The 27,752-nt window shown below is 38.4% G+C and overlaps 2 protein-coding genes across 3 annotated transcripts in view; both read left to right on the top strand.

Annotated features, from left to right (window-relative positions):
• uba1 (ubiquitin-like modifier activating enzyme 1) overlaps window positions 1-11,699 on the top strand; it is a 29,188-nt gene extending 17,489 nt beyond the window's left edge. For both annotated transcript variants that reach the window (XM_063015142.1, XM_063015141.1), the window contains exons 13-26: window positions 147-227; window positions 368-520; window positions 1,163-1,328; window positions 1,610-1,806; window positions 2,569-2,633; window positions 2,766-2,961; window positions 3,099-3,173; window positions 3,268-3,457; window positions 6,094-6,182; window positions 6,264-6,356; window positions 6,445-6,636; window positions 9,460-9,561; window positions 9,648-9,748; window positions 10,671-11,699. In XM_063015142.1, the coding sequence (XP_062871212.1) occupies window positions 147-227; window positions 368-520; window positions 1,163-1,328; window positions 1,610-1,806; window positions 2,569-2,633; window positions 2,766-2,961; window positions 3,099-3,173; window positions 3,268-3,457; window positions 6,094-6,182; window positions 6,264-6,356; window positions 6,445-6,636; window positions 9,460-9,561; window positions 9,648-9,748; window positions 10,671-10,806 (1,836 nt within the window). In that variant the 3' untranslated portion in view covers window positions 10,807-11,699. The remainder of the gene's footprint in view (window positions 1-146; window positions 228-367; window positions 521-1,162; window positions 1,329-1,609; window positions 1,807-2,568; window positions 2,634-2,765; window positions 2,962-3,098; window positions 3,174-3,267; window positions 3,458-6,093; window positions 6,183-6,263; window positions 6,357-6,444; window positions 6,637-9,459; window positions 9,562-9,647; window positions 9,749-10,670) is intronic.
• A 3,742-nt stretch (window positions 11,700-15,441) lies between these two features.
• On the top strand, window positions 15,442-25,915 carry arhgef3l (Rho guanine nucleotide exchange factor (GEF) 3, like). The gene is made up of 13 exons (XM_063015117.1): window positions 15,442-15,520; window positions 15,766-15,823; window positions 15,932-15,994; window positions 18,774-18,815; window positions 19,734-19,841; window positions 20,365-20,529; window positions 22,093-22,155; window positions 22,251-22,347; window positions 22,424-22,500; window positions 22,759-23,016; window positions 23,145-23,315; window positions 24,459-24,651; window positions 25,156-25,915. Exons 1-13 carry the CDS (start codon window positions 15,465-15,467, stop codon window positions 25,395-25,397), a joined length of 1,593 nt encoding a protein of 530 aa, XP_062871187.1. The 5' UTR covers window positions 15,442-15,464; the 3' UTR covers window positions 25,398-25,915.
• The last annotated feature ends 1,837 nt before the right edge of the window (window positions 25,916-27,752 follow it).

Genomic DNA, 27,752 nt, shown 5'->3' with positions numbered 1-27,752 from the left:
TCATAATCTTGGCATATGTCACATGCCCATTCAAATTACATGAAGTCAAATTAATGTGACTTAGTTTAATAATATTTGTAGCCCATTTTTACATATCTGAATTTTACATATCTGTATGTAAATCCTGCTCCTTTGTCTTTCCTCAGAAAGGCTGTCGATATGATGGGCAGATTGCCGTGTTTGGCAACAAGATGCAGGAACTGTTGGCCAGACAGCGCTACTTTTTGGTATGAATTGTTGTGTGTGTTTTTGTTTTAGTACAGATGTCTGCTGCAGCACCAGCTAATTATGTACTTAACACAATCTATTTTGCTTAACTGGGTTTCTTATAGTTGTTTTTAACACTGATGTTTGCTTTTTCCTTCAGGTTGGTGCCGGAGCTATTGGTTGCGAATTGCTTAAGAACTTTGCCATGATTGGCTTGGCCAGTGGAGAGGGAGAGGTCATTGTCACTGACATGGACACCATTGAAAAATCCAACCTTAACCGTCAGTTCCTCTTTAGGCCATGGGATGTCACGGTAAGAACACTTTTTATACACACCATGCTCAGCAGATCTGTTTTAAATGAAGGTCGGTGTAAATGTCTTTCCTGTGCCTTGTACCCTGTGGTATGGTACTTTTTAAAATGTGTCGGCCCAGATTTAGTGGTGGTTTCCATTGTTATTGAACTGTAATGTACTGTAAAGTACCCATGCTAACTTGACCAGGGAGCAAGCACACCAAAAGTGGACTGTATGAGAGGTGAAATGTGTAATGTGAAACTGTTGACACAATCACTACTAGAGTAAGGCTATACAAGCACTATATTTAAAACCCAATTCAATAAATTTAGACTACAGAAAATCCAACACCACAATGGGGCAAACAAACACTGCTCTTGTTTACAGTTACTGAGTCATATTTGCTTTTAGCATTTGGTGAAGTGCCGTCACAACCTCCCTTCACTCTGCCTACTTTTATGGATGCCATTGCACTATTGGAAACGGATAACAGCACATTAGCTGCAGTACAGATAGTTCTGGATACATATGATTTACTGTTTAACTTATCTAGGGTATACTTTATTATAATTATTACACTGCGCGTCAGTTCTAAGGTAAAACTAATGGCTAAAAGTAGCGGATAATTACATGTTGTGTCTGTTTTCTTGCTATGAGCAGAAGATGAAGAGTGAGACTGCTGCTGCTGCAGTGAAGCAGATGAACCCATCCATCCGCATCACAGGCCATCAGAACAGAGTAGGTCCGGACACAGAGAAAATCTATGACGATGACTTCTTTGAGAATCTGAATGGTGTGACCAACGCTTTGGACAATGTGGATGCACGTGAGTAAACAGAATTTAAGTGTTGTTTTTTTTTTAATATAATACACAAATATTTTATGGCAAAGTATTGTCGAAGTATTACCATGTTTGTATTGCTTGCACCATTGCTGCCTCTTTAAAGTGCAGGTTTTTAAACAGCTTGTATTTTCTGCTCCCTTTTATTCCCATATTTCCAGTTCTTTTTAATGATTTCAATGAGTCACACAAAAGTCATTTATGTACATTCGATTTGGAAAATTATCAGGTTCATTACTAACCCCCCTGCATGTCCCTCTGTGTAGGTATGTACATGGATCGTAGGTGTGTGTACTACCGAAAGCCGCTGCTGGAGTCTGGTACCCTTGGTACTAAAGGAAATGTACAGGTTGTTATGCCTTTCATCACAGAGTCTTACAGCTCCAGCCAAGATCCCCCAGAGAAGTCTATTCCCATCTGCACCCTGAAGAACTTCCCCAATGCTATTGAACACACACTTCAGGTAAGACGGTCATTTTTAGCATGACTTACCATCAGGTTTTTAGAAATACCATTTAATACCAGTCATGCATAAATTATAATACAGCAAATCATTCATCTCCATCTTGCTATGTCCTAAGTGTTTTCCTTTTGCACCAACCACCTGCATGTCCTGTTGCCTGGCAGCTCCATCCTCAGCACCCGTCATCCCTCCTCTGCACATTCCCTACCTGCACTGTCTCCCTAGTAAATTTCTTCTCACTACCAGCAAAAATTGCAGGACTGTCATCACTGCCACTTCAAGCTTCATTTGTCTTTGTCACTGCTGCTGCCTGCAAACCACACAACATAGCAGGCCTCGCTGCTGTCTTGTAAACGGTCCCTTTCACTCTAGCAGACGCGCATTGTTTTTGCCACTCTATGCTAACTTGATTCTTCTTTTTTCCAGTGCAAACCTCTATTCTCAACCTGCTCCTTACTCTCGCTACAATTCACAATATCATTTGTGAACACCGTAGTACAAAACCTCTTAAATTACCTTTGTGAACTGTGACTGAGATTAATGATCTGCTATGGAAGGTTTTGAGTATTAAAACACTGTGATGATGCAATGTGGAATGTGTAGTTGAGTAGTGCCTTCACCAGGAGCTGCTTGGGCAGTAAAAAAAGATTTGTTTTTCTTAATAGAAATGTTTTACCATGATTTAATATGACCAGTTTGGAGACACCTTCATAGTCTGATTATTATAATAAACCTAATTCTTGTCCTGTTGTCTCTTCTCAGTGGGCTCGGGATGAGTTTGAGGGACTGTTCAAACAGCCTGCTGAAAATGCCATGCAGCATCTATCGTAAGTCATTGACTGGTTTCTTTGGCAACAGTCAGTTTTTAATTTTTCCTGGTGTTTTAGATTTTAATTCTATTATACCGATCGAAAGAAGAAAAAAAAAGCATATGAATTATAACCCGATCTGCTATTTAGAGACCCAAAGTTCATGGAGCGCACTTTGAAGCTTCCTGGTGCCCAGCCTGCGGAAGTCCTGGAGGCAGTGTACAAGAGTCTGGTGACGGACTGTCCACGCAGTTGGGACGACTGTGTAGCCTGGGCACGAAATCACTGGCAGTGCCAATACAGCAATAACATTCGGCAGTTGCTGCACAATTTCCCTCCTGATCAGGTAGGAAATTGCCTGACTGTTTTACTGTACTGCATGTTCTTATCAACAGATATAGTTTCAAATGAAGTTATAACAAATTATGACTTTCAAAAGAAAAATCTAACCCTAACACTCCCCTTACCATATTTGTTTTTCAGCTCACAAGTTCTGGAGCTCCATTCTGGTCAGGCCCCAAAAGATGTCCTCATCCTTTAGAATTTAGCACCAGCAACGTAAGTGTTCTCACTGAAAATCATTACTTTAATATTTCACTGGTATATTTTCCTACTGGCACTATGTAAATGCAAAATTGTACATTTTTAATAGGATCTGCACATGGACTATGTAATTGCTGCAGCCAACTTGTATGCTCAGACATACGGCCTAAAAGGCTCCACCGACCGTGAGGCTGTGGCCAAGTTGATACAGCAAGTGAAAGTTCCAGAGTTTACTCCCAGATCAGGAGTGAAAATCCATGTATCTGATCAAGAGCTGCAGAGTGCCAACGCCTCAGTGGGTAAGGACTTCAATTTATGTGTACAAATATGAGTGATCAGAGGTGGCTCTGGTGCTTTGTGAACACCAGCTGTTTAGCATTTAGGTCATTAAAATTGTAATTAAATGTACAGATTGTAATTTTGTGGCTGAGAAAATGAGCATTGCTAGGTTATAATCTTAAACCGTTAGCACTTTACCATAAAATGTACAAATCAATTGGATTATAATGCACCAAATACATTAGATTTTTATACAGAAAGGAACCAGTTAAAAACATTTATTTCTCTAGTTTATTAATAGGAATAAAAATGCTGGCGTTTGTCTCTCGCTGGCACTTTGCCAGGCACTCTGCGGATTCATAATGCAGGCAACTGCTAACCCCACCCACCCCCTGTGCGGGGAAAAAAAATCCAGATACCAGTTTTGCTGGGATCCAGGGATACTAATTTACATGATGTGTATTTTTATTAGATCATAACTGTGCTTAAGTCACACCATGATATTAATAACATGAATGATCAGACACCAAAAATGCGATGTTGAATAGGCAATGTTGAATAAATCTTCTTTAAAACAACTAACCTAACACGGGGAATCTTAATTTACTGTTTGCAGCACCTCGGTTAATAATTTTTTTGGAAATAGTTTACAGTTTGTTACTGTTATAACTGGTTACTAGGGATGTAACGATACACTCTACCCACAGTGCGATACGATTCATGATACTGGGTTCACGATATGATTTTTTCCCCCTGATTTTTTTTAAACAAAATGAAATTAAAGACAAATTATGACAGTTTCTTTTTATTATTTCTCGTAAAAAATTAAATCAAATCTTTTATTTATCTGAATAATTAATGCCCTTTTATTTTTGAAGTAGGTACAAACTATGCAAAACAATGCTGCACATTTCCCTTTTTGTGTTAAATGAAATGAAATTTTGAAACAAATCCCACATTATATAAATAAATAAATAGTACAAATAAAGTATCCTTACATAAATACATTTGGCTGGAAAATTCTGTACAACTCTGTGTAGTGATGTCAACCAGGTGAGGTGAATAGCCCTCTGCTGTTTAAAGTGAATATCGATTCATTTTACATAAATGACCGATTCGAATCGTGGCACATGTGCACCGATTTTTAACCAACTTGTGGTGCATCGTTACATCCCTACTGGTTACTGTTTGTGGAATAAAACCACAAAGTTGTTAGACAGTTTCTAGCGGTTGGCACTTGAGCTGTCTGGCACTTCTAATAGAACACCAATGGGCAGTGCTAATGGGCAGTGGTAGCTTAGTGGTTAAGATGCTGGACTAGTAATCATAAGGTTGCTGGTTCAAGCCTCACTGCCACCACTGACTAGCTGTTAAGCCTGTTGAGCAAGGTCCTTAACCCACAATTGCTCAAACTCTATTCAGTCATAATTGTAAGTTGCTTAGGATAAAAGCGTCTGCCAAATGCTGAAAATGTAAAGAAGTCAGATTATTTAAGGATTTTATAAGTTTATTGTTGGTGTAAAAAATATACTTACAGCAGCTTGGATGGTTAGATCAGTCCTACTTGACTGCATCTATAAAGATGTATCAAGTACATGGAACGGTTATCTTTTGCTATGGTCAGTAAGTAGGGATGTAATGATACACTCTACCCACGATGCGATACGATTCACAATACTGGGTTGATGATAAGATTTTTTTTCCAATATTACACTAAATGAAATTGAAGACAAATTATGACAGTTTCTTTTAATCATTTCCCTTTGAAAAAATAAAATACTGTATTTGTGCTTATCTTTCATTTATCTAAATAATGAATGCCCTTTTATTTCTGAGGAAGGTACAAACTATGCCAAATAATGCTTATTGTATTAAAAAAAAAAATGGAATGAAATTTTAAAACAAATCCAACATTATAAATAAATGGTTAATACAAATGAACAAAGTATCCTCACGAAAATACATTGGGCTGGAAAATCCCCTACCTGGCAACTTTGTGAAGTGCTGTCAACCAGGTAAGGTGAATAGCGCCAGTGCCCTCTTCTGTTTAAAGTGAATATCGATTCATCTTAAATGAATAACCGATTCGAATCCTCGCACATGTGCACCGATTTTTCACTGTCTTGTGGTGCATCGTTACATCCCTATCAGAAAGGGAACCAAATCTCTTACCCTTAAGCTAAACAAGAGTTGTCTGCATGCTCAGACATCATTAAAAACAGGTCTGACATGAATTGGTTGGTGGTGAGACCTTGGTAAAAATAACAAGGAAAAAAAGTCCTAAACTTCAAAGTTAATCGGCCTAAAGTGGAAAAACTGAAGAAGGGCCTGCCTAAACACAAGGGAATGCATAGCTTGTTCGACTGTGGACAAAGAATTTAGGAATTAGTAGGCCATGGCACAAAATTAAATGATATTGATGACAAATTTGGTAATGGTATGTTCAATTTCTGTATGTATGTTTCTGACAACCCACAAAGAAGCTCATAGACCTTCAACTTGTGTCTGAATGTTTAATCACAGAAAATGATCTTGAGCAGAAATCATTAAAATCCTAAGACTGCCACAAAGTAACTTAGTTTAAAGAACATGTCAATGTTTAAAAATATGTAGTTATGAAATTGATATGTTAACCTTCAACCCTGTTCCTTGATAGATGACTCGAGGCTTGAAGAGCTGAAGACTCTGCTGCCGTCTTCAGAGGCTGGAGCACAGTTTAAGCTTTGTGCCATTGACTTTGAAAAGGTACCCCACCCGTTTCCTGTCTACTAAAAAGCTGTTTAGGGCGTGAGCTTTGTTTCACATGCACCGTGTTCTTTCGTTCAGGATGACGACACAAACTTCCACATGGACTTCATAGTAGCGGCATCCAATCTGAGAGCAGAGAATTATGACATTCCTCCAGCGGATAGACATAAGGTAAGCAGGAGCCCGGTTATCACCTCAGACTGGACAGTGAATTGCTGACATTGACATTAATAGCTTGGTCTCATTTTCTCTACCCAAGAGCAAACTCATTGCTGGAAAGATCATTCCTGCCATCGCCACGACGACAGCTGCTGTAGTAGGCCTGGTGTGTCTGGAGCTGTTTAAGATCATTCAGGGCCACAAGAAGCTGGAATCCTTTAAGAACGGCTTCATGAACCTCGCTTTGCCTTTCTTCGCTTTCTCCGAACCCATTGCTGCTCCCAAGCACAAGGTACGTTACTGGAATTACAATAATACCCTGTATAATTGATACTAGCTTAATAGTATGGTTTTAAAAGTGGGTCAGTTTAGGACAAGGTAAAGGATATCTGCACATTGTACAGTTTATATTCCTCACATAAACTGGAGCTCTGACACCACACTGACAAATTCAATTTGTCCTATATGTCTTATTAGTAGAGGTAGGGGGCGGCACGGTGGCTCAGTGAGTAGCACTTTCGGCTCACAGGTCCTGGGTCCTTTCTCTGTGGAGTTTGCATGTTCTTCGTGTGGCTGTGTGTTTCCTTTGGGAGCTCCGATTTCCTCCCACAGTCCAAAGACATAAGTGAATTGAAGATACAAAATTGTCCATGACTGTTTGACATTAAACTTGTGAACTGATGAATCTTGTGTTACAAGATTGTATGTAACCAAAAGTGTGTAAAACATGTTAAAATCCTAATGATAAAAAATAAATAAATCGTAGAGTTAGAAAAGGAAACTGGAGCAATGTCACTGTCATAGAAAAGAGAACTGCTATGCTAGATAGTGTCGGCAGGCCCGCCAGCTTCTGCAAGGTCTTTCCTGGTTAATGGCTTGTTTCTTTACTGACCACTATTTGTGGGTACTCACTATGGCTGCCTGTAAGGCATCTCTTGCTATTTCAGAGCTTCCTCAACCCACTGGTAAGGTCATGACAATTTGGCCCTTATCGTTCATTCAGATCATTCAGGTGACATCATGGTTGGTACCATATACCACAGGGCTCCTTAAGATGTCTTGTACAGTCCATGTCTTGCTCGTAGGGCTGCAACTAACGATTATTTCAGTAGTCGACTAATCTGACGATTATTTTTTATTTTATTTTTCGATTAGTCGACTATTCAGCGATTATTTATGTCATACCCTCCATCTCTGCCTTAACATAAATAACAAAACTCTTATGTTATTTAAGTTCCAATATCAAATTAAAATAATGACCCATGAAACATGAATATGAAACTTAAGCTTGAGAGTTTAATTAAATATATTTGAAACATTAATACACAATCACAATAAAAAAATTCTATTAAATAATAAAGCTTTGGACAGCATTAGAAACTTATGTTTCAGAAGTCAAAAACATATATAACATGTCGTTGAGAAACATGTGAATGCTGTCTGTGAAGACCTCAGCCATTTGAGGGGTGCATGAACCTCTTCTCTGGTCAAAGTCATCCACACTCCATTGCTTAGTGCTATTAATAGAAAGAGCAAAAGAGAAAGCTGTATTAATGATCACAAACTGAAGGCTATGTATCATAGTTTATTACAAATAGTGTACTGGCTATGCCAACTAAACCATAACAGGTTAAATATCTTAACTGAATTATCTGCTGAGCTAACTAGCTATCATTAAGTGGAGGAGGCTTATTATTTAGAATGAATGCTCTCATTAACGAGAGCAGAAAATATGGAAGACGAGACAGGGTAACGTTAGGATATAATGTTAAGTTATATAACGTTACTCATATAAATGACTGATTAACTATTGCACTTAATGCGTTAGCTAGCAAACAAACCTGAACAATAGCGAACTCTTAGATAGTTTTCCGACAAGTACTCTAGCATTAACAAACATTAACTACGTTGGTTAAAGCACAAAGCGGTGTAAAAACTTACCGGAATAACGCTGGTCATCACGGCTGCAAGGCGTTTCACCGGAGTGCCGGCGTGAAACCATAACTCTGCTCTGTAGTGTCTGCGTCCAGCTCGTTTCTTTGGGTTATTTTGGCTTTATCTTTGTCTCTCTGTCTTCATAAACTCCCCGCTGCGCCATGGAAGCGATGCTGCGCCCCCTCCAGTCCCTTTAGTGCATTGCATCAATAACGACTAGTCGACAATGAAATTCCATGTCGACAAATTTTTATAGTCGACGTTATCGATTACGTCGACTAACGGCTGCAGCCCTACTTGCTCGGTTATTGATGTTTTTACAGCATATTAGGCTGGTGGTCCAAGTGTTTTAACTCGTGTGTGTGTTTGTGTTCAGTATTTGTGCACTACTAGTTTTAAAACGTGCACATAATGGGTAAATAAGGCAGTCTCGCTGCAGTTTGCTCAAACTCGCACATGCTCCTTTCACCCACATTGACAAAGCTTTTCAGTTTAGCTAAATTTAACAACTGAAGCTGGAAGTGGTTGTTCCACTACTTTCAGTTTGTAGGTGCTCTGCTGCATTCACTTCTGTAACACTAATTAAAGTTTGTACACCACTATACAACAATTATGCAATTTAAGCTGATTTTTTTTCTTAGTAATCTAAGTTTAAAATGAAGTGTGTTTATTAAAATGATCAAATTAATACATGTTAGGTATGTATGTGTGTCATGTCAAGTAAATGTTTTTAACATGTTGTACCATCGTATTATCTTGGTCATGGTCGTCGTGGGCCTTCTTTCCCTATGATTGCTGGGTGCAATGCAGTAACGCACCATGGACAGGATGCCAATTGGCCCTCTGCCACCCCATTCTCAGAGATAGCCAGTGGTTTGTGTATATAGATGTCCAATCAGCTGATAGCACTGTGGGCTCGCATAATTTACTGCTGCACCACTCGAACACCCTACATTTAATTGTATCTAATCAATTATCCCTTTTAAAATGAATTGACTTGCCTTTCAATCATTGCACACTAAACTAAATGTTTCTGCTAAACAGTTACGACATGAGTTTGACTCTCCACTAGGTGTAAACATTTTGATGCTTAAGCAATTAAGACTCACGTGGCATGACGACCAAATGTAAGTCTTGTTGGTTCCACTGTCCTAATCTGAATTTCTGAATACATTTGCAGTATTATGATATCGACTGGACGCTATGGGATCGCTTTGAAGTGAAGGGCATTCAACCAAGCGGTGAGGAAATGACACTCCGCCAGTTCCTGGATTACTTCAAGGTATGTCGAATTATTCAACCACCTTACAGTGATCATTTGCACTTATGGCAGTATTGAAAATGATTTCTATTCTGTACCATCCTCAGAATGAACACAAGCTGGATATCACAATGCTGTCTCAGGGGGTGTCGATGCTTTACTCTTTCTTCATGCCCACCGCCAAGCTTAAAGAAAGACTGGAATTGCCGTGAGTATCAAATCTGTTCGTTTGCACTGCAGTGAGGTTCTGGAACTTTAGCAACAAGTCTTGTCAGATTTAAGCAAAGAGCACTATTAGTTTACCAGTTACAATGTGAGACATCGCTGCTTTGTAATCAACAACAGCAGTCAGGAAGTTAAAGACAATGACATAGGGTTCATGGATTTTTTTGTTTTTTTCTATAATGGGTAGTTCAGTTGGTTAGTTAGCAGTGTTGGCCAAACCGAGCACTGAAATATCTGCATCATCGGACATGCTCACTTTATTTCATTATTTATCTGTTGTAATAGTGTTCATTCCATTTTTATCAACTGGGGGTGGCAGGGTGGGTAGCACTGTCGCCTCAAAGCAGTAAGGTCCTGGCTTCGATTTCCAGGTGGATCGGTCAGGGTCCTTTCTGTGTGGAGTTTGGATGTTCTCTCTGTGTCTGCGTGGGTTTCCTACCACGGTCCAAAGATATGCAAGTGCGGTTAATTGGCAAGTTTGAGATTAAACTTGAACTGACAAATCTTGTGTAACCAGTAATTACATGTCCTGTAATGAATGTAACCAATTTGTGTGAAACATGACAGTAAATCCTAATAAATAAATACATTAGGAGTTGTGACTGGTCTAGTTTGGTTGATTAAACTCTGAGCTCCAGGCAAAAATACCCTGGAAAGGTTGCCAGTCCATTGGTACCACTGGTGGTAGCAATGCTGATAGCATTGATGGGCTAGTGTCACTTAAGACTCCTTGTTGTTATAGTCCCATGCTAAACTGTCCTTAATTAAGCTGTTGGAAGGGAAAAATTACATGAATGCATCCACAATCCAGGTTAAACCTGAAATAATGAACTTCAAATGAAATGAGTTTTCCTTTTTAAAATCGATCAGAAAACCCTGACATCTGACTTCCTTTTTTCTTCCAGTATGACCGAGATAGTGACCAAGGTGTCAAAGAAGAAGCTGGGCAAGCACGTCAGGGCACTCGTGTTTGAACTCTGCTGCAACGATACGACTGAGGAAGACGTGGAGGTGCCCTATGTCAGATACACCATTCGCTGAAAGACTGTCTGGGATGGGGGGAGGGGGCATTAGTTATTTCAGCAGGTGGGAGGTAAATCAGCCGTGCTTAAGAACAACGGGGGGAGTCCAAAGTTAATTAAGAAACAAATAAATCCAAAACGTGACCATGGGGAAGGGATTGACTTCTGAAAGCAGTGTATTTAAAACCAGGTTTTAACCCAGGAGTCAAAATTCCTACATTTAAAATGTGTCTTGGGCCTGTCGGGCACTGGGATGGATGATAGTTTGGGGATATGAATGCGATTGGACCTTTTAACTTGAACTGTTATTTAAAACTGGCTGCATTAAATCTGCAGTGTATGAGTATGCACTCTCCCTGTATAAAGAGAACAACACTCTGCTCTTTTAACCTGTCTTTTGTTCCATTTGACTGCACTGTTCACCCTTTTCCCAAAATGATGGGCCAATATTCTTGGTTTACATTTTTTTTTTGAACATGGAATATTAAACGATGCAAAAACAGCCCTAAACAAGAGCATTTAAATATCAGTGCTTTATTTCCTCATTTGTTCCAACCATTTGATTCATAGCCAATACACTGACACTCTAAACACTCGTTAATGAGGAAAGCTGCAGGTCTCGTCACTTGTGCAGCGCTGCTTGTAGTTAAGGTCTTGACAAGTTGATCTCACATTGAACACTTTCACTTCCATGGGTCTTGTTGGAGTGTTCTCTCTGGCTTCTGCCACAGATGTGGCACCTGCACATAACTTGAGGGGGTTTTTTTTGGGGTGGATGTGCACACACCGTGTAGGACAGTCTCTTTTTTTTCTTTTTCTTTTTACTTTGTGTAACTCCAGACATTACAGTAAAATGTGATTTTATTCTGTAATGGGAGCACTTAGTGTTTAGTGAATAAAGATGTAAAAGTTTTTTGTTTGTGGGTTTTTTTTTTAGGTTCAGCTATAGGAGAGGGTCAGTTTAAGTAAATCAGAATACTAAGCATGAACATGTTAAACACAATGACTTTTTTATGAGCTTTACAGCACAGGGTTTATGTAAAAGCACAGTTGTGCTAGGCATATTATTAGAGCTAAATTTCACAGACAAATACAGATGTCATGGAATTTTAAAGAAAAGTGCCACATTTCACAGCAGTCATTAAATAACACTCATAAATTGAATGATTTATTCAATTGAAGCTACAATACACAGCACAGCCTACATTAGGTAATAGCTCCCTCTTAAAGACCAAATACTCATTCGTGTTTTGACACACCATCTTCTGCATCCACATAATCGGTTGGAAGTTTTCCAAACTTAGTTACCTGAGTAGTGTTTTTAGCTTATTTAGACTTTGACATCTTGTACATTTTGTCTAACCGATTGCTAATGTAACTGAACGCCTGACGAATTATTGGGAGTGTAATACTTGACTGGTTTTTCCCCTTGAGCACAGACTACAGAGAAATAATCACATGTGTAGAGAAGCACACTTTATGGAATCCCCAAAGGGGATACATAAACACGTACATCAAACATGGTCAGCACACTACACCACAGAAAAGTCCGTTACACTAAACGAATTGCCGTATGATTGCTAGGACCGCCTCATATTGCATATTGTGCCCCATATACGCTACCCGAATGAAAAATGTTAAATCACTTGACACAAACCTTGATTTTTTAATTTTACAGCAAATCGCATATTTCGCGATCTGTGGCGCAATTTTTACAGCTGTGAATTAGATTGGGCCTTACATATTATTTAGCAATATTTCAATAATGCTACATTTAACTCTAAAATTCTGAATTTTCGTCTTGGGGCTGGGAAACCAAGTGCATTTGTAATTCCATCTAGGAAAATTGAAAGGTTCTCCTTAACCCTGTGTTTTCTTCATGATGTTATATCCACTTTTTCCACCTTTATTGTGAATTATTATTTGTACTAATCAACTGAAAAACAAACTGAAATCATCATAAACTTAAGCTTTTTATCTGGTAAGAACTAATTGTAAAATAGAGCACTAGCACCACATGATATTTTGACTTTATTAAGTTCAATTCTAAATAAATCTGTTTATTAATTATGTCTATATAGCTAGACTAAGAAAATCTGTGGTAAGTGGTAATAAGTAAATTAAAAAGTAAAAATTCAAAATGCAATAATGCTTCAAATCTTTACTGGTTCTTGTACCCATCAAAAACAGTAAGAACAACACAGCTGCCTATTTTTAATTGTTAAGTGTAAACCCAGTACATCCAGCGACGGTGGAAGGCTTCATATCTCAAATACAAATTTTCATCCGTGTTTGAGTCCCCACCCCCCATCGTGCGTCCACAGAATTGAATTGTGAGGTTTCCAAACTCAAAAGTCGTGTTTAGCTGCTTTAGACTGCTTGGACTTTTTGATTATCCGATTGCTAACTTGATTGTACATAATTAATCAGTAAACAAGAGGTACTTGAATACTACACGAATAAAAAACGTTAAATACAAACCTTAAATTTAGACTTTCACAGCATATTGCATTTTAAATGGGAAAATAGGACTGTTTCCTAAGGCAGTGTGGTTCCTACAGATGCTCATATAATTCCAACAGTTGCATCTACTGGTCATTTTATTTGGACACTGTATTAGGCCTGGCTATCCCATCACCCTTGACACGACTGCTATAGCTAACTGCTGCAGACTTTACATTCAGGCTGTAAATTTCCCATTATACATTGCTCATCCCAATTGTATGTCTTGGATTTAGACTTTATTGACTGGGGAGCAGTTTGAGGTGACTTGTGCTTTGGAAGTAGTTAATGTGGTGGTTTACTTGTTAACATAAAGTGATACATATGGTCTCAATTTGTAAAATCCATTTGCAGATGGGCTGTGGTACATAAACGATGCTTGATTGGTCACATGGGCCCAGTGTGTGCCAGCACATATCCCACACACCATTACACATTCTCCAACCTAAATTGTTGGTACAAGGTAAGTTGGGCCAAAGCCAAATTCTGAATCAACCATTTGCATCTCACCAATATAATAGCTTTTACTTCAGGTTTAACCAGCCTGTCCATTTCTTTTGTATACAAGGCACTGCTGCTCACTGAATGGTTTTTGTTTGCACCATAATTCTCTGTAAAATAGACAGGCGAGAGATTAGTGGTGTTTGATGCGCTCAAGCTGGTCAGTCTGGTTCCAGCAACCACCCCACAAGGTAACTCATTATATTCTTCCTCATTCTGATGTTTGACGTGAACATATACTGAGGTCTTGACCTGTGTGTGTGATTTTATTTATATTTTAATTTGCTGCTGCCACATGATGGCTGGCCAGATAATTACAACCCCAGATAAGAAAAAGTTGCGAAAATGCAAAAAAAATTACTTTTACTTATTTGGTTGCAGTGAGTATGAATCCAAAATTTCTCAGGTTTTGTCTGGTCTACTTCATTTCAGGCCTGCAACACATTCCAAAAAAAGTTGAACAGGGGCAATTTAGGATGAATAATGAGGTTCAAAAACAAATAATTATCTGATTTTAAACAGGTGATTAATTATAATTGGGAACAAAAGCAGTATCCACAAAAGTCTGAGTCTTTGAGGAGCAGAGATAGGCAGAGGATCTTCAGTTTGACAACAAATGCATAAGAAAATTATTAAAATGTTTAAAAACAATGTACCTCAAAGAAAGATGTAGGAATCTTCTACAGTGCATTACATCAATAAATGACTCAAAGAAACTGTAGGAAAAGGACCATGCAGACTGTTATCAGCAATAAGTCCAAATGCCAGGGTCTGTCATGGTATGGGGCTGTGTCAGTGCCCTTGACAAAGGTAATTACACTTCTGTGATGGCAGCATCAATGCAGAAAAGTACATTAAGATTTTGGAGCAACCTATGCTACCTTCAAGACGTCATCTTTTCCAGGGATATTTAAGCATTTTTCGACAAAACAATGCAAAACCACATGCTGCACACATTACAAAGTCATGGCTTTGGAAAAAAAGAGTGCGGGTACTGGACTGGCCTGCCTGTCATGACCTCGGTGTGAAGAAATGGCAACATTACAAAGTTGTAAATGCTTTACAGTCCCAACTTTTTTTGGAATGTGTTGCAGGCCTGCAATGCAGGAATGGATGTTTATTAATAAATTAAATGAAGTTGATCAGACAAAACATTTCTGTACTGTATTTTTCATACTTCCACTCCCAGTTTTTGTCTACGTAGCCTGCATGGCTGTGGACAGCACCTGTTCTTAATGAATTAAGCTAAAAAGTCTATATAGTCTATATCCCTCTTTATCATTTGTATAATTTTATGTTCCAAACAATGCAAAACTCATAGATTTGACCTTTTGGTCAATTATAGCCTATTTCATTCAAATGAATCAGCTTCCTCTTCTGTTCACTGCTGGTTCGTTTGTAGATGTGTTTTAAAGGCAGGTCTCTGGCCAGTCTCTAAATCTGTTGTGTTAACAGGAAGCAAGAAGTTCTTCTCGTACAGGATGTGGGTTTCGAACATGCAAGGGTAAGAGGAAGAGAGGAGGCGTAGAGAGTCAGGGTGCACATCGAAATTTGCCTCTTTCCACATAGAGGTGCGACAGGTATTTGTGAAGAGACTGGCGGATTATAGAAATATATATATATATATTTTAATCGTTTGGCTTTGTTGTGTTGATCTGTAAATGCGAAGATGATATGAAAGTGACAAATATGGAGCTCCAAGAGACGGAGACGGATTCATCACCTTCCTGGTAAGGCTTCTCTTTATGGGGGACCAGGCCTCTGAGGCCCTGTGGCATCACACTTTATTATATTCATTTATTACCTAAGACCCAAAAATGTATATATTAAGATATTGTTTATTTTTTCAAGATTTAATCCTTGAAAATTTTGCTTTCAGGACATTATTTTATGTTTTATATTAACATACTTTTAAAAAGATAATGAGTTAAGCCATGTTGACTTCTAACTAGATATTCATTTGGGATATGTTAAGGTCTCCAATATCAAGAGAAAGACTCCTGACATACGCCAACCTTTCTGATATTGCTGGGGTAAGTTGATTTCACCATACATCAAGCCTAAACAGTAGACGTTACAGGGTAGACCGAACTCTACCCCTTTAGTAGGAGTCATTATGTTGTCTGTTACTTTCTGAGCAGAAGAAAAGAAAACAGGACCCCAGCAGCGATGCTGAAATTTCAGCCCGAGCTTCAGAAGACTATGTGAGTTCTTATTAGCATAGAATTTCAGTATATCCTCTGAAATCAGTAGTCTTGTGAACCTGTGCAATGTGGGATATCTATTTTTGCATAAATTACAAGGTCATGCTTACTAATTTCATTTCTGTCAGTTATGTGTGTTCATTTTGCTCTTTTGCTTTGAACCGTAATTGCTTTGCAGCGGAAGCTAATGCCACAGAGCTTCTGCTGAGACCAGGTGATTCTCAGCATAAGCAGTGCAGATGGTGGGGGTTGAAGTTGACAGGAAATTGGTGACTGTTTCAGGGGCCTGTAGTAGATAAGCACTTCAAGGGTATCCCTAAAAATTTAAACAGTCCAGGATGGAAGGTAGAGCATTCATCTGTCAGGGTCAAGAATTACACTTGACATCCCTTGCATAACTGGAATACAATTTTCCACTAGTTGAATCCACTGAAGACAAAAAGACTTTAGATGTACGTCCGCTGAAATGTATTGACCTTTGTCTTGTATGGTTGTAAACAGCTGACAATATACACCAACTATGCATAACATTATGACCACTGACATGTGGGTGGGATATATTAGGCAGCAAGTGAACATTTTATCCTCAGAGTTATCCGCCAAATTGTGATGGCTAGACGACTGGGTCAGAGCATCTCCAAAACTGCAGCTCTTGTGGGATGTTCCCGGTCTGCAGTGGTCAGTATCTATCAAAAGTGGTCCAAGGAAGGAACAATGGTAAACTGGTGAGAGGGTCATGGGTGGCCAAGGCTCATTGATGCACTTGGGAAGCAAAGGCTGGCCCGTGTGGTCCGATCCAACAGACGAGCTACTGTAGCTCAAATTGCTGAAGAAGTTAATGCTGGTTCTGATAGAAAGGTGTCAGAATACACAGTGCATCACAGTTGCAGGGCTGTTTTGGCAGCAGAAGGGGTACCAACACAATATTAAGAAGGTGGTCATAATATGCTCTTTTTGTAGAGCTAACACTAGCTAAACTACTACTAACAGAGTTAGAAAAAAGTCTGTCTAGCATGCTTAATGACATGATCACATAGTAACAGGTTGTTTAATGCTTGTTCCCAACAATGTGGCAGTAGGAGCTAAAAATAAAAGCCTTTAGCAAATAAATATAAAAAGTAAAGCCCCTTCTTCCCAGGTTTCCAATAGTATTGTGGTCATATCATGTGCACACTTTGACTATTCCACAAGCACGGGCATTAATACTGACCCTGTGATTGTAATAGCCTCTATTTTTAAGTGTGTCTGTGGAAACCTGAACCCATACAATGAGGTCAGACCCTAATGTCAGGTGAGAAGATCTGGCTCGCAATCAGTAATTCAGTTCATCACAGATGTATTTAATGGAGTTGAGGATCTGAATAAAAAAGCAAGAGATGAGTCATGGATTACAGAATAACCTAACCCTAACCCAAACCATGAAGTCCAAGGAACTGTGGTGTTCTCCCAGGACCATAGTAAGCATGATCTTTTTGAAATGGAAAACTCTTAGTACAATCTTGAACCTTACTAAAATTCAGTATCAGGCAAGAAAAGCCAGATGGGAGAGTCAGTTGGACAGACGACCATCTCTGTAACACACTATAAATCAGGCTCTAATGGCAGATGGAAGCCTCTGTTGACTAAAAGGCACATGACAACCTGCTTGGAGTTTTCTAAATCACATGTAAAGGACAAGATGAGGAAAAAATATCCTCTGACTTGATGAGATAAAAATGTAATTCTTTTGACAGAAAAGCAATAATACTGGTGAAATACAGGCATTGCTCTTCCTGTTGCTAAAACCACTGCTACCGTGAAACGTGGTGATGGCAGCATTATACTGTGGAGATGCTACTCAGTGGCAGGGACAGGGAAACTAATAAGAATTGAGGGACAGATGAATGCAGGGATACAGAAATGCTTGGTGGGTAGCACTGTTGCCTCAGAAAGAAAGTAGGTCCTGGGTTCGATCTCAGGTGGAGCAGGTGGTCCGGGTCCTTTCTGTGTGGAGTTTGCATGTTCTCCCTGTGTCTCTGTGAGTTACCTTTTGGAGCTCTGGTTTCCTCCCACAGTCCAAAGACACTCCAGTGAGGTGAATTGGAGATAGAAAATTGTCCATGACTGTGTTCGATATTGAACTTGTGAACTGATGAATCTTGTGTAACCCGTAACTACCTGTTCTGTCATAACCAAAGTGTGTACAAAGTGTGTTTTTTAATCCTTTTTTACTAAAGTAATTTGTGGCTTAAGAATACTTACATATAATATTAAATTCTTGCTAAATATTTATGTTTAAAGTATTCTGCCCAATCCTGCACGCATTGGTATTCCACCAAATATAAAACACAAATGTATTAAAAGGCCAACAGATCTCAGAGATACTACAACTGTAAATGTACTTAAACTCCTCTCAATTTTTAGTTGGTAGTGACATTTTACAACTCTATTTCCTGTGCCACACCGGAAAGAAGCCACACAAACTGCTTTTCTCTGCTTTTCTGCTTTCTCATCTTTGGCAGATTTACATTTTCTTACCATCTGTTTATTCGTTTATGTTTAGTTACCACCAACTCCCATTACAGTTTCAAATGATTTTCTTTCCATAAACAAATTCACATCGTGAGGAGTGACTGCTAATTCTGGTATTTAGGTAGTTCAGGTAGTTACTTTCTATCTTAGATATATAAGAAAATCATCTTTGATTCAAGTCAATGCAGAGTCCCAACTAACTGCACATATAAAATAGTGTCATCTAATTGTTGCTTATATTGATGCCTGTAATCCGTCCTTGTTTCAGGATGATGATGACTTTCCTGTTGACAACACGCAGGACTCTGAGGTACAATATGCTCTGCAACTATACTAATGTCTTTGGTTTCTGGTTGCCCTATATTGTAATGAGGAATCCCCTCCGCTCACCCTTCCTCAGAAATGGCCAGTCATGTCTGTGTAGCCTGGGATCCCAAAGCTGGGATTCGAATTTGAGAGTATGAGATCCCACAGGTAGTGGGCATTCCACTGCTGAGGCACCCATCATTTATTTATACTTTAAATTTACATTTTTTAAAATTTGACAATAGCACCTACAGTAAATAGATAGCAAATGCACTGAATAGTTCTAGAGATACAGAGAGTGAAAGAGGAAGCTATCACCAGCTGTCACCAGATTCCGGAGGAGGCAGGTGGTCAAAAACCCTCAAGACCTGCAACAAGATTTGGTGGCAGCAGGAACTGTGGTTTTAGTTAGCACAGTAAGGCACATACTAAACGCTGAAAGACTCCGTGCTCGTGTAGTTTTGAGATTGTTCTTTGCAGCGATGAAACAAAATTTAAAACCAGCAAGTGTATCTGGAAGAGGGTAAATAAGGCATACCCTGAAAAGAACACCCTGCCTACAGTGAAGCCTGGTGGTGGCTCAGTGATGCTCTGATTATCAATAAATTGTAGTAAAGTAACTGGTATATATTCTCAAACCTTATTGTCCAGCTGTGAAATAGAACTGATGGCAACTATTATTTTCTTCCGACATTTTGCTCACCATAGACATGAATTATTATGTCATATTAACTTTTGGTCTTACAGTGCATTCAGGGGTTGTACATAGAACTAAACTTCCGGATTGAAATGCTACAAAAATAACACTTGAACCACAACCGGGGTTTTAATTAACCGGATATTTAAAGCATCAAGTCTTGTGAACTTTTACTGATGAGTGTCACAGTGCTAATGTTAATCCTGTGTTGCTGACTTATATTAGGGACCTTGTAACAAACGGGTCAAACCGGTGGACAGGAGTAGTGAAGTAACAGGCATTATAACACCACTGAAGACCCCTGCTTTGAAACGCTTGGGACAGTCCATTCAGGTGAGCCGCAAGCAACAACTAAATATGTATTGATTCATTTTTTGATTTGCTGTGTGCATAACAGTATTGATACTGTTGATTGATACCTAAACTAGTTGAACTTTAAAAGCTGTACAAAGTTTTAAGGACCCTACATAGTAAATTAAGGTATTTTGTTGGTGATTAAACAGAACATAGTTTGTATTTCCAGTCTACTGTTAGATTTATTGTTTTAAACCACATAAAAAATTCACATAAAAAACAACCCGATTACATAACAGTGACCATATACATTAATTATTAAACAAAAATAGCAAACAGGTTACACAGTTGCTAAAACCAGACGTTTGTTACAAAGTGTGATCACACTATAGATTTGACACAGTTGTTGTTTTAATTATAAATAAATTTGGATATTTAATTTGACTGAATTTCATCATATATAAATCATTTATTATGCATCTTATGTGAATTATAAGTGCCTGTGTCTATTGCACATTTCTCTATGTCAAACAAATGTACCTTTTTTTGTTTATTCCACCAGCGGTCCATCAGTTTTCGTACAGAAGCACGCCCAATGCCCCCAATGCCGATCCGCTCTCGTACCAAGGCTTCGTCTTTTCCACGGCGTCGCAGCAGCCAACTGTGGAGTGACACTGTGGACAGCCTAAGCCAGGATCTTAGTGCCAAGGAGATTAAAAGACAGGAGGTAGGATCAATTTTAGTCAATAACAAGTCTGACTACTAGTAATATTCCAGCTAGTCACTATTCTTACTATTCTTCTTAAAGTTCAAATTTCAGTTGGGTTATTAACCTGGGCCAGGCATCTAACACGCTCAGTCTCAGGGATTAAGGTTAAATAGGTTCCTTATTGATGCTGTTATATAAATAATAAATAATAAAACACAGATTTTTATTGAAATTAGTGCTGTTTAGAAGTGTTGGCAGGATAGTAGTTAGTTTTTAAATGCCCCACAAAAACAAACAGCATCATTTTATGACGATACAAAATATTGGCCTATAAAACACAATACATACCAGAATCCTCTGTTTGTAGCTAAGTTTCTGTTTTTAAATGTGGAAATATGAATGCATAGACCAATTTTATCATTTGTAAGGGTTTCTGTGAGCACTATGTTCTATAAGTATTAAATGTTTGCAAAGAATGAGAAGTGTTTATCTTCTCCATCCTGCAGTTCATTAAAATAAAAGCTCACTGTAAACACAAATTCAGCCCGATTGAGCACTGCTCAGTTTCCAACAGTAACATTAATAGCTGTTTGTAATACTTTAAAGCTGTGACTATGAGGGATTACTATATATCCTTTGTGTGTGGTGAAACAGGAAGTGAATGAGCTACTGTGGTGGCCATGTCCTCTTTTTTTTATTTCATCAGTAACAGCTTTATTTCAGCAAATGCAGCACTTGGCATTAGTTTTTGTGTGTGAACTGTCACACTTTTTTAAATGCCTTTTAAAGGTGTTGTCTGAGCTATAAGAAGTGTCAGTTAGGTTTTGCTGTTTTTGTGTACAGTATTTGGTCATACAGCTGACTGGATGACTGTGTGTTATAGGTTATCATATTTGATTTTATTGGGATTATCAATTCCAGACTAAAAGGCTAGAGTTCAAAAACACATTGTGGTTATTTTCCTACTAAAACGTACCTAACAGGTTATTATAGTATTATTGTTAACTAATTACATGTTAACAGGGTAATACTTCCAACCCTGTCAATTTAATCAAATTCATACAAAATGATACAACTTTTTCTTGACATTGTAGCATGACATTGTAGGAACATCAGTAACCTGCAAAGAGCCCTGACCTCAACCTGATTAAACACATTTGAGATGAGTTGGCTTGTAAAATGTGAGCCTGGTCTTTTCCTGACCTCACAAATGCTTTTTTGACTAAATACAGTCACATTCCTCAGACACACTCCAAAGTTATGTGGAAAACCTTCCCAGTGAAGTTAAGGCAGTTATAGCCACAAGGGAGGTGTGTTTATGTGCATGAAGAGTGAAAAAATGATTATTGATTGCATGTTAATGCGCATGGTATAAAAATTATATATCCAATGAAGAAATGGCCAGGTGTCCACATAATTCTGACCATATAGTATAACTGAAATTTGAGCCATGATTTTGAGCTACATTCCAAATGACTACTTTGTGTCAGAAAAATATTTTTTAGAATTCATTATATTGTACCAATAATGTACTGCTGTACAGTCGCTGCACCTTCTTTTAAGCTCTTTTTTGTCCCACAGGTGATATATGAATTAACACAAGGGGAGAAGCAGTTAATCGAAGACCTCAATTTGGTCAAAAAGGTTTGTTAAGTAAATTACATGTGGTTTTTAAATTGTGTTCTTTATCTGCTCTTGTAATGTTTAAGTATAACTTTTCCATTTCTCTGTGGTTTTAGGTTTACTACGAGCCCATGTTAAAATTAGACATTATGACAGAGAGTGAATTGGGCCAGATATTTGGGACTCTTGATTCTTTGATTCCTCTCCATGAAGGTTAGTGTTAATAGTTCTTTATAGAGGTGACAGAAACCTCTAAGCTATAGATTACTGACGATGATTGTGTTTGCAGAGTTTTTGGCTCGTCTGGAGGGGCTTCGAGGGTCAGAGAAGACGGTGGGAGAGGTTGGGCCGACCCTGCTGGACTGGGTGAGTCTGAAACTGAAAGTTTGTGTGCATATTTCTCCATTTTTTTATCCAAAGTGACTTACAGTACTGTGACAGTAAACTGTCTAAGCAATTGAGGGTTAAGGGTCTCGCTCAAGGGTCCAACAGTGGCAACCTGGCAGTGGTGGGGCTTGAACCAGCGACCTATGGATTACTAGTCCAGTACCTTAACCGCAAGGCTACAACTGTCCTTCACTGTTCTCTCTGACCAGTGTATTTTTGGTTTTGCCACCATTCCAGTTTCCTTGTCTGGATGCCTACATCACCTACTGCTGTAACCAGGTGGGTGCCAAGGCCCTGCTGGACCAGAAGAAGCAGGTACGACGAGTGGAGGAATTCCTCCGCCTATGCCAGGAATCATCCTTCAGCAGAAAACTTGATCTGTGGAACTTTCTGGATCTTCCACGCAGTCGTTTGGTGAAGTACCCGCTGCTTTTAAGGGAGATCCAGAAGACCACACCAATTGATCACCCTGATGAGGAAACCCTGCCTCAAGCTGTAAGTGAGAGTTTCCATTACGTGTCTCTATGTTCCTTAGTGATCAAAGTAGATCCATAACTGGAGGCGTGTTATTGTATGTGTGTGTGTGTGTGTGTGTGTGTGTGTGTGTGTGTGTGTGTGTATAGATGGAGCTGATCCAGAGTATAATTACTGAGGTGAACAGTAAAACCGGTGAGGCTGAGTGCCAGTTTTATAAACGAGGTCTGTGCTACCCAGAGGAGGGTCAGAGAGTACCTGAGATTTATGCTTCCCGCTTCCTCTACTGCCATGGTGAACTCAAAAGTACAAAAGGACAGGTGAATGCACTCTATTCTGTTATCTGACTTTCTGGTTATTCTCCTTTGAGGTAAAACAGTGTGTAGAATTATATAGAATTAGTCATATCAGAATGATTTTGCTGATTAAGAATTCTCATATAAATAACTTGCATTACCAACAAATGCAAGTAAACCCAAGAGTCAAAAACTGGACCAAGTTAATTGGTATAAAATTAGCAACAACCAAACAACTTATTAGTATGGGATAGATTCCTTGAATTTCTGCCAAGGTAATTGATTTTTCACAGTCAATTAAATGTACTTGACTTACAACACCATGACATCTCGTCCTCTATGCTAAACCATGATAGAGATGTAGTCGCTGCTGTATTTCTCATTAAATCTCTAATGAGAGCTTTTTGGAGCATCACCATACAACTTAAATTGTAGTTCAATACTCCACACAGCTTAAACTTTCTGTACTCTGCAAAAAACATCATTGTCTTTGATGTTTTTCTGAAAGAGCAATGTTTTAACACATCTACTACACAGAGTACATGCATATGGCCAACACACTTGTTTTTGTTCCCGTAATGTCTTTTGGTCCCGTTCCCCGTTACTATTCAGGTTAGAAATGTGTTGTACTGTTTTTTATGTAGCTGTTTATATTGTCTTGTGATTTGCACCATGATTCTGGAGAAACAACATAGAAGAAGAATGCCTTTATTTGTCATATATACATATACAAGTGTACAGTACAACGAAATTCTTTCTTCGCATATTCCAGCTTGTTTGGAAGCTGTGGTCAGAGCGCAGTGTCAGCCATTGTACGATGCCTCTGGAGCAGACAGGGTTAAGGGCCTTGCTTAAGAACCCAACAGTGGCTGCATGGATTCAGAGCTAGGATTCAAACTCTCAACCATTTAATTGATAGCCCAAAGCTCTGCCCACTAGGCTACCACTGTCCCAATATGTAGTTGTATACAGCTGAAATGACAATAAAGCCTCCTAAACTCTTGAACTTGAACAACCTTGAAAAAGTCTTGCTTTCTTAGGTCTTTATTTTAACAGGCTTTTAACTGTCTGAGATCTGTGCATTTCAGACATCATCATCATTGCAACTTTTAATCTAATTAATATTTTTACATTTAATTTAAAACTCCAGTTTTTCTTATTTTGCAGAAACTGCATGTGTTCTTGTTCGAACTGGTTCTGGTTTTGACAAGGCCAGTGGTACAGGATAAAGATGGTATGGTACAGTTCCAGGTTTACCGTCAGCCCCTTCCCGCTACACAGATAATGCTAGAGGACCTGCCTGATGGTGAGGGAGGAAGCTCTGGATCTTTCCGTGGTGCCTTCACTGGCAATGACAAAGGTAACAAGACTATGTAGTTGAAGTACTGTTTACTGCTAAAGAGAAAGTGTATTTTAGGGGACTGTTAGGGGACTTGTATGTATGCAGTCATTTAGGAACAGTCCAATTAGAGTGTCATATGTTTATTGTGTTTTCTGAAAATGTGGTTTAAAAAAACTCTACAAACGTCTGGAACATGACATACACTGTCCATATCAGCAGTGGAGTCCGTGTAGGGCAATGAACTAAAACCCCTACTAAATATGCGTGACCGTCAAGCCCTCAGACAACATGTTATCCAGACTGTCAGAGTCAGTAATTGTGGAGCTAACTGTATGCTGTATCCTCAGGTGTTACTGAGTAGCTTCTAGAGAGGAAATCAAATTCTTAAAATGCTTAATTTTTTGGTTGTTAATTAAATTTATTGCATTATAGCTGTTGATCTAAGCACCATTAAATTAATTGACATTTTCCGTCATTATTTACTCTCTCCTACTGTATTCTCCAACTCTCTGTCACTTCCAGTGAAGAACTGCTTCCGTGTCAGCAACAGGAGGCGTCCCAAGGCTCAGTCGCACAGCCTGCAGGCCAGCGACTCCTTTAACAAACAGCAGTGGATTACCTGTCTGCGCCAAGCCATCGTCCAATCGCAGGACAGAGACTCTCAAGCCAGCCATTCCAAGGCAGCCCAGCAAAGTCCTGACCCTGCCCTCTATCACATTGCTGAACTGAGCCTGAATTCGGATGTGGAAATGTCAGACACATAGGCCACATTTCAGAGGTCATATTATTTCTTTACAGGGACAAAGCTAAAGTTCCTGGTCCTTCCACTTACACCTGGAACTGATTACTGGTTTACAGACTTTATTCAATGTGAAGGCTATTTATATTCATTAAGCACTGTATTATGGGTGTGTTAGTCAGACTGGAGAATGTGGACTGAGTGAAAGTATGTTTGTTAGGTAGTGAGGCCTGGTGCTCATGCCTGTATCAATGTAGCTTGTAGTTATATAATTAAGGCCTTTAAGTACAGTATTTTAAATAAAATATGTTTATGTGTGCATGTTAGTATACAGGCACTGTAATAGTGATGATTTGAATGAACATCTGAATGTAAATGCATTTGTATTTCACCCTCATGTGGACATAGTCAGACAGTATAAAATATTATTTCTTTTATTTTTAATAATGAACTGACAGTTTTCAGGAGAATTTATTGTTATGAGTTATTTACTTAAGCTTTTGTTTAATACAATGTTATTTTTTTATAAATAAATAACTATAATTCTTTAATCGGGAGGTGTTTAGATTTTCCTTTCTTAAGTTAACTTACAGTTAGGTGTAAGTTGTGGCCAATTAGATTGATCACTGGTTTACATCACTGGAATGCTTGGTTGGTGCTACAGTCTAATGCACTAGCTCTCCAAAGCCACTGGCTTGGTTGGGTGGTCAACAGGCACAGTTTGCCTATCCAATACGGTGGGAAATGACCATATAGTAACTTCAACAGTGTGGTCAAAGTGCCAGCACTAACAGCAGAGACATATTATGAGCATAGCATGTTTAAACGCTTGTCAAAATCTTCTGCTGGTTGGTGTAAATAAGTGGTGAATGGCATATCATCTTTGGGCAGCAAGAGTTTTGTGTATTTGGCAGAGGTCACCAGAATGCATAGGGAATTGGATATTGATTGTTAGATGTTAGTTACACATATGTCCGCATTCTCCACCATTTGTTAGATTTTACTCTGTCACTTAAAGTCCAGGAGAAGAATCATTTGTTGAATCTTGTGCATGAGCAAAGCACCCAGACAAGTCGCCAAGTCAAAGTATGAATGCCTTTCTTCAGATTCAGCAGATGATTCTTCTTCTGGTTGAGTTCTTTCTTTTAGCTCAAGGGACAGGACTTTAAGTGACTGAGTAAAAATCTAATGAATGGTGGAGAATGCGGACATTTGTGTAACTAACATCTAACAATCAATATCCAATTCCCTATGCATTCTGGCGACCTCTGCCAAATACACAAAACTCTTGCTGCCCAAAGACGGTATGCCATTCACCACTTCTGTACACCAAGCAGTACAGCATGACTTTAAAAGTGCACAGATTCATATTTTACAGTTCACACTTTGACAAATAATGTAAAACCTGAAGAGCATGATCAAACAAAATAGTTGAAGCAATAGGAGTTCTTTTCTGGAGGAATTGTTCAGTTATTATTGATTGGTATTTAGAATAAATTAGTCCTAACAGATCAAAATTCAAGATTTGTGTTTCCAAACTGAATTCCAAAATTTGACAGTGTTTTTACCTGTCTTTCACAGGTAATTAATTAACAAACAATACAGAGAGCTAATTAATGTTTTATCTAATAAAAGTGTTCATAAATTCATGCTAACAAGTAATCCTGTGATGTTTGGGTAATAAAAACACATTAATGAAAGGTGTTTAAAAATGTAAACATACTAACTATTTTTATATTGTACCTAGATTATTTTTAGGGGTTTAAAAAAACCAGCAAGGAGACGTGGTTAAATATAGACACTCCTGCAAAAAAGATTAGTGATGATTAAAGGTTCACCAGCCTCTATAGTGGCTGCTAATCAGCAGCCTGCAGAGAGTGTGTGAAAGTCTATCAACCGAAACCATAATACCTGTAAAACGTCTGTTTTATCTTGTTACTCAACCATAAATAAGTGATGAAGAACTGAACTGATCTGTTGGAATTTGATTACAGGTAAGTGTAAATATATTAGCTTTTCTTTACGTAATACACTTATCACAGAACAACTGATTTACCCAAGGAGTGTGAGGATTGACAGGAAATAAAAAGATTGATTATACATCAAACAATAATCAAGAAATTCTTAAGATGGTAATAAATCTACTGAATCTCCTTTTTCATCTCCTTTTATTTTCAGTTTTATTTCAAATATTTAATGTTATTTAATTTTATTTTTTTCTGATTTATTTTCATTCCCTTTTTTATGTTTTACATCTCTTTTTTAATCTATTCAAGTTTTCTTTAATGTTTCCTTTTTCTTTTTTAAATTGATTTTCTTTTTTTAATTTTCCACTTCTATTCACCCTTTATTTTTTCCTTTTAATTTTTATTTTACAAAC

This window comes from Trichomycterus rosablanca, chromosome 19, assembly GCF_030014385.1.
Source record: "Trichomycterus rosablanca isolate fTriRos1 chromosome 19, fTriRos1.hap1, whole genome shotgun sequence".
NCBI lineage: Eukaryota > Metazoa > Chordata > Actinopteri > Siluriformes > Trichomycteridae > Trichomycterus > Trichomycterus rosablanca.
The sequence above is the reverse complement of the archived record's forward strand: the minus strand, read 5'-3'. Positions and strand labels throughout refer to the sequence as shown.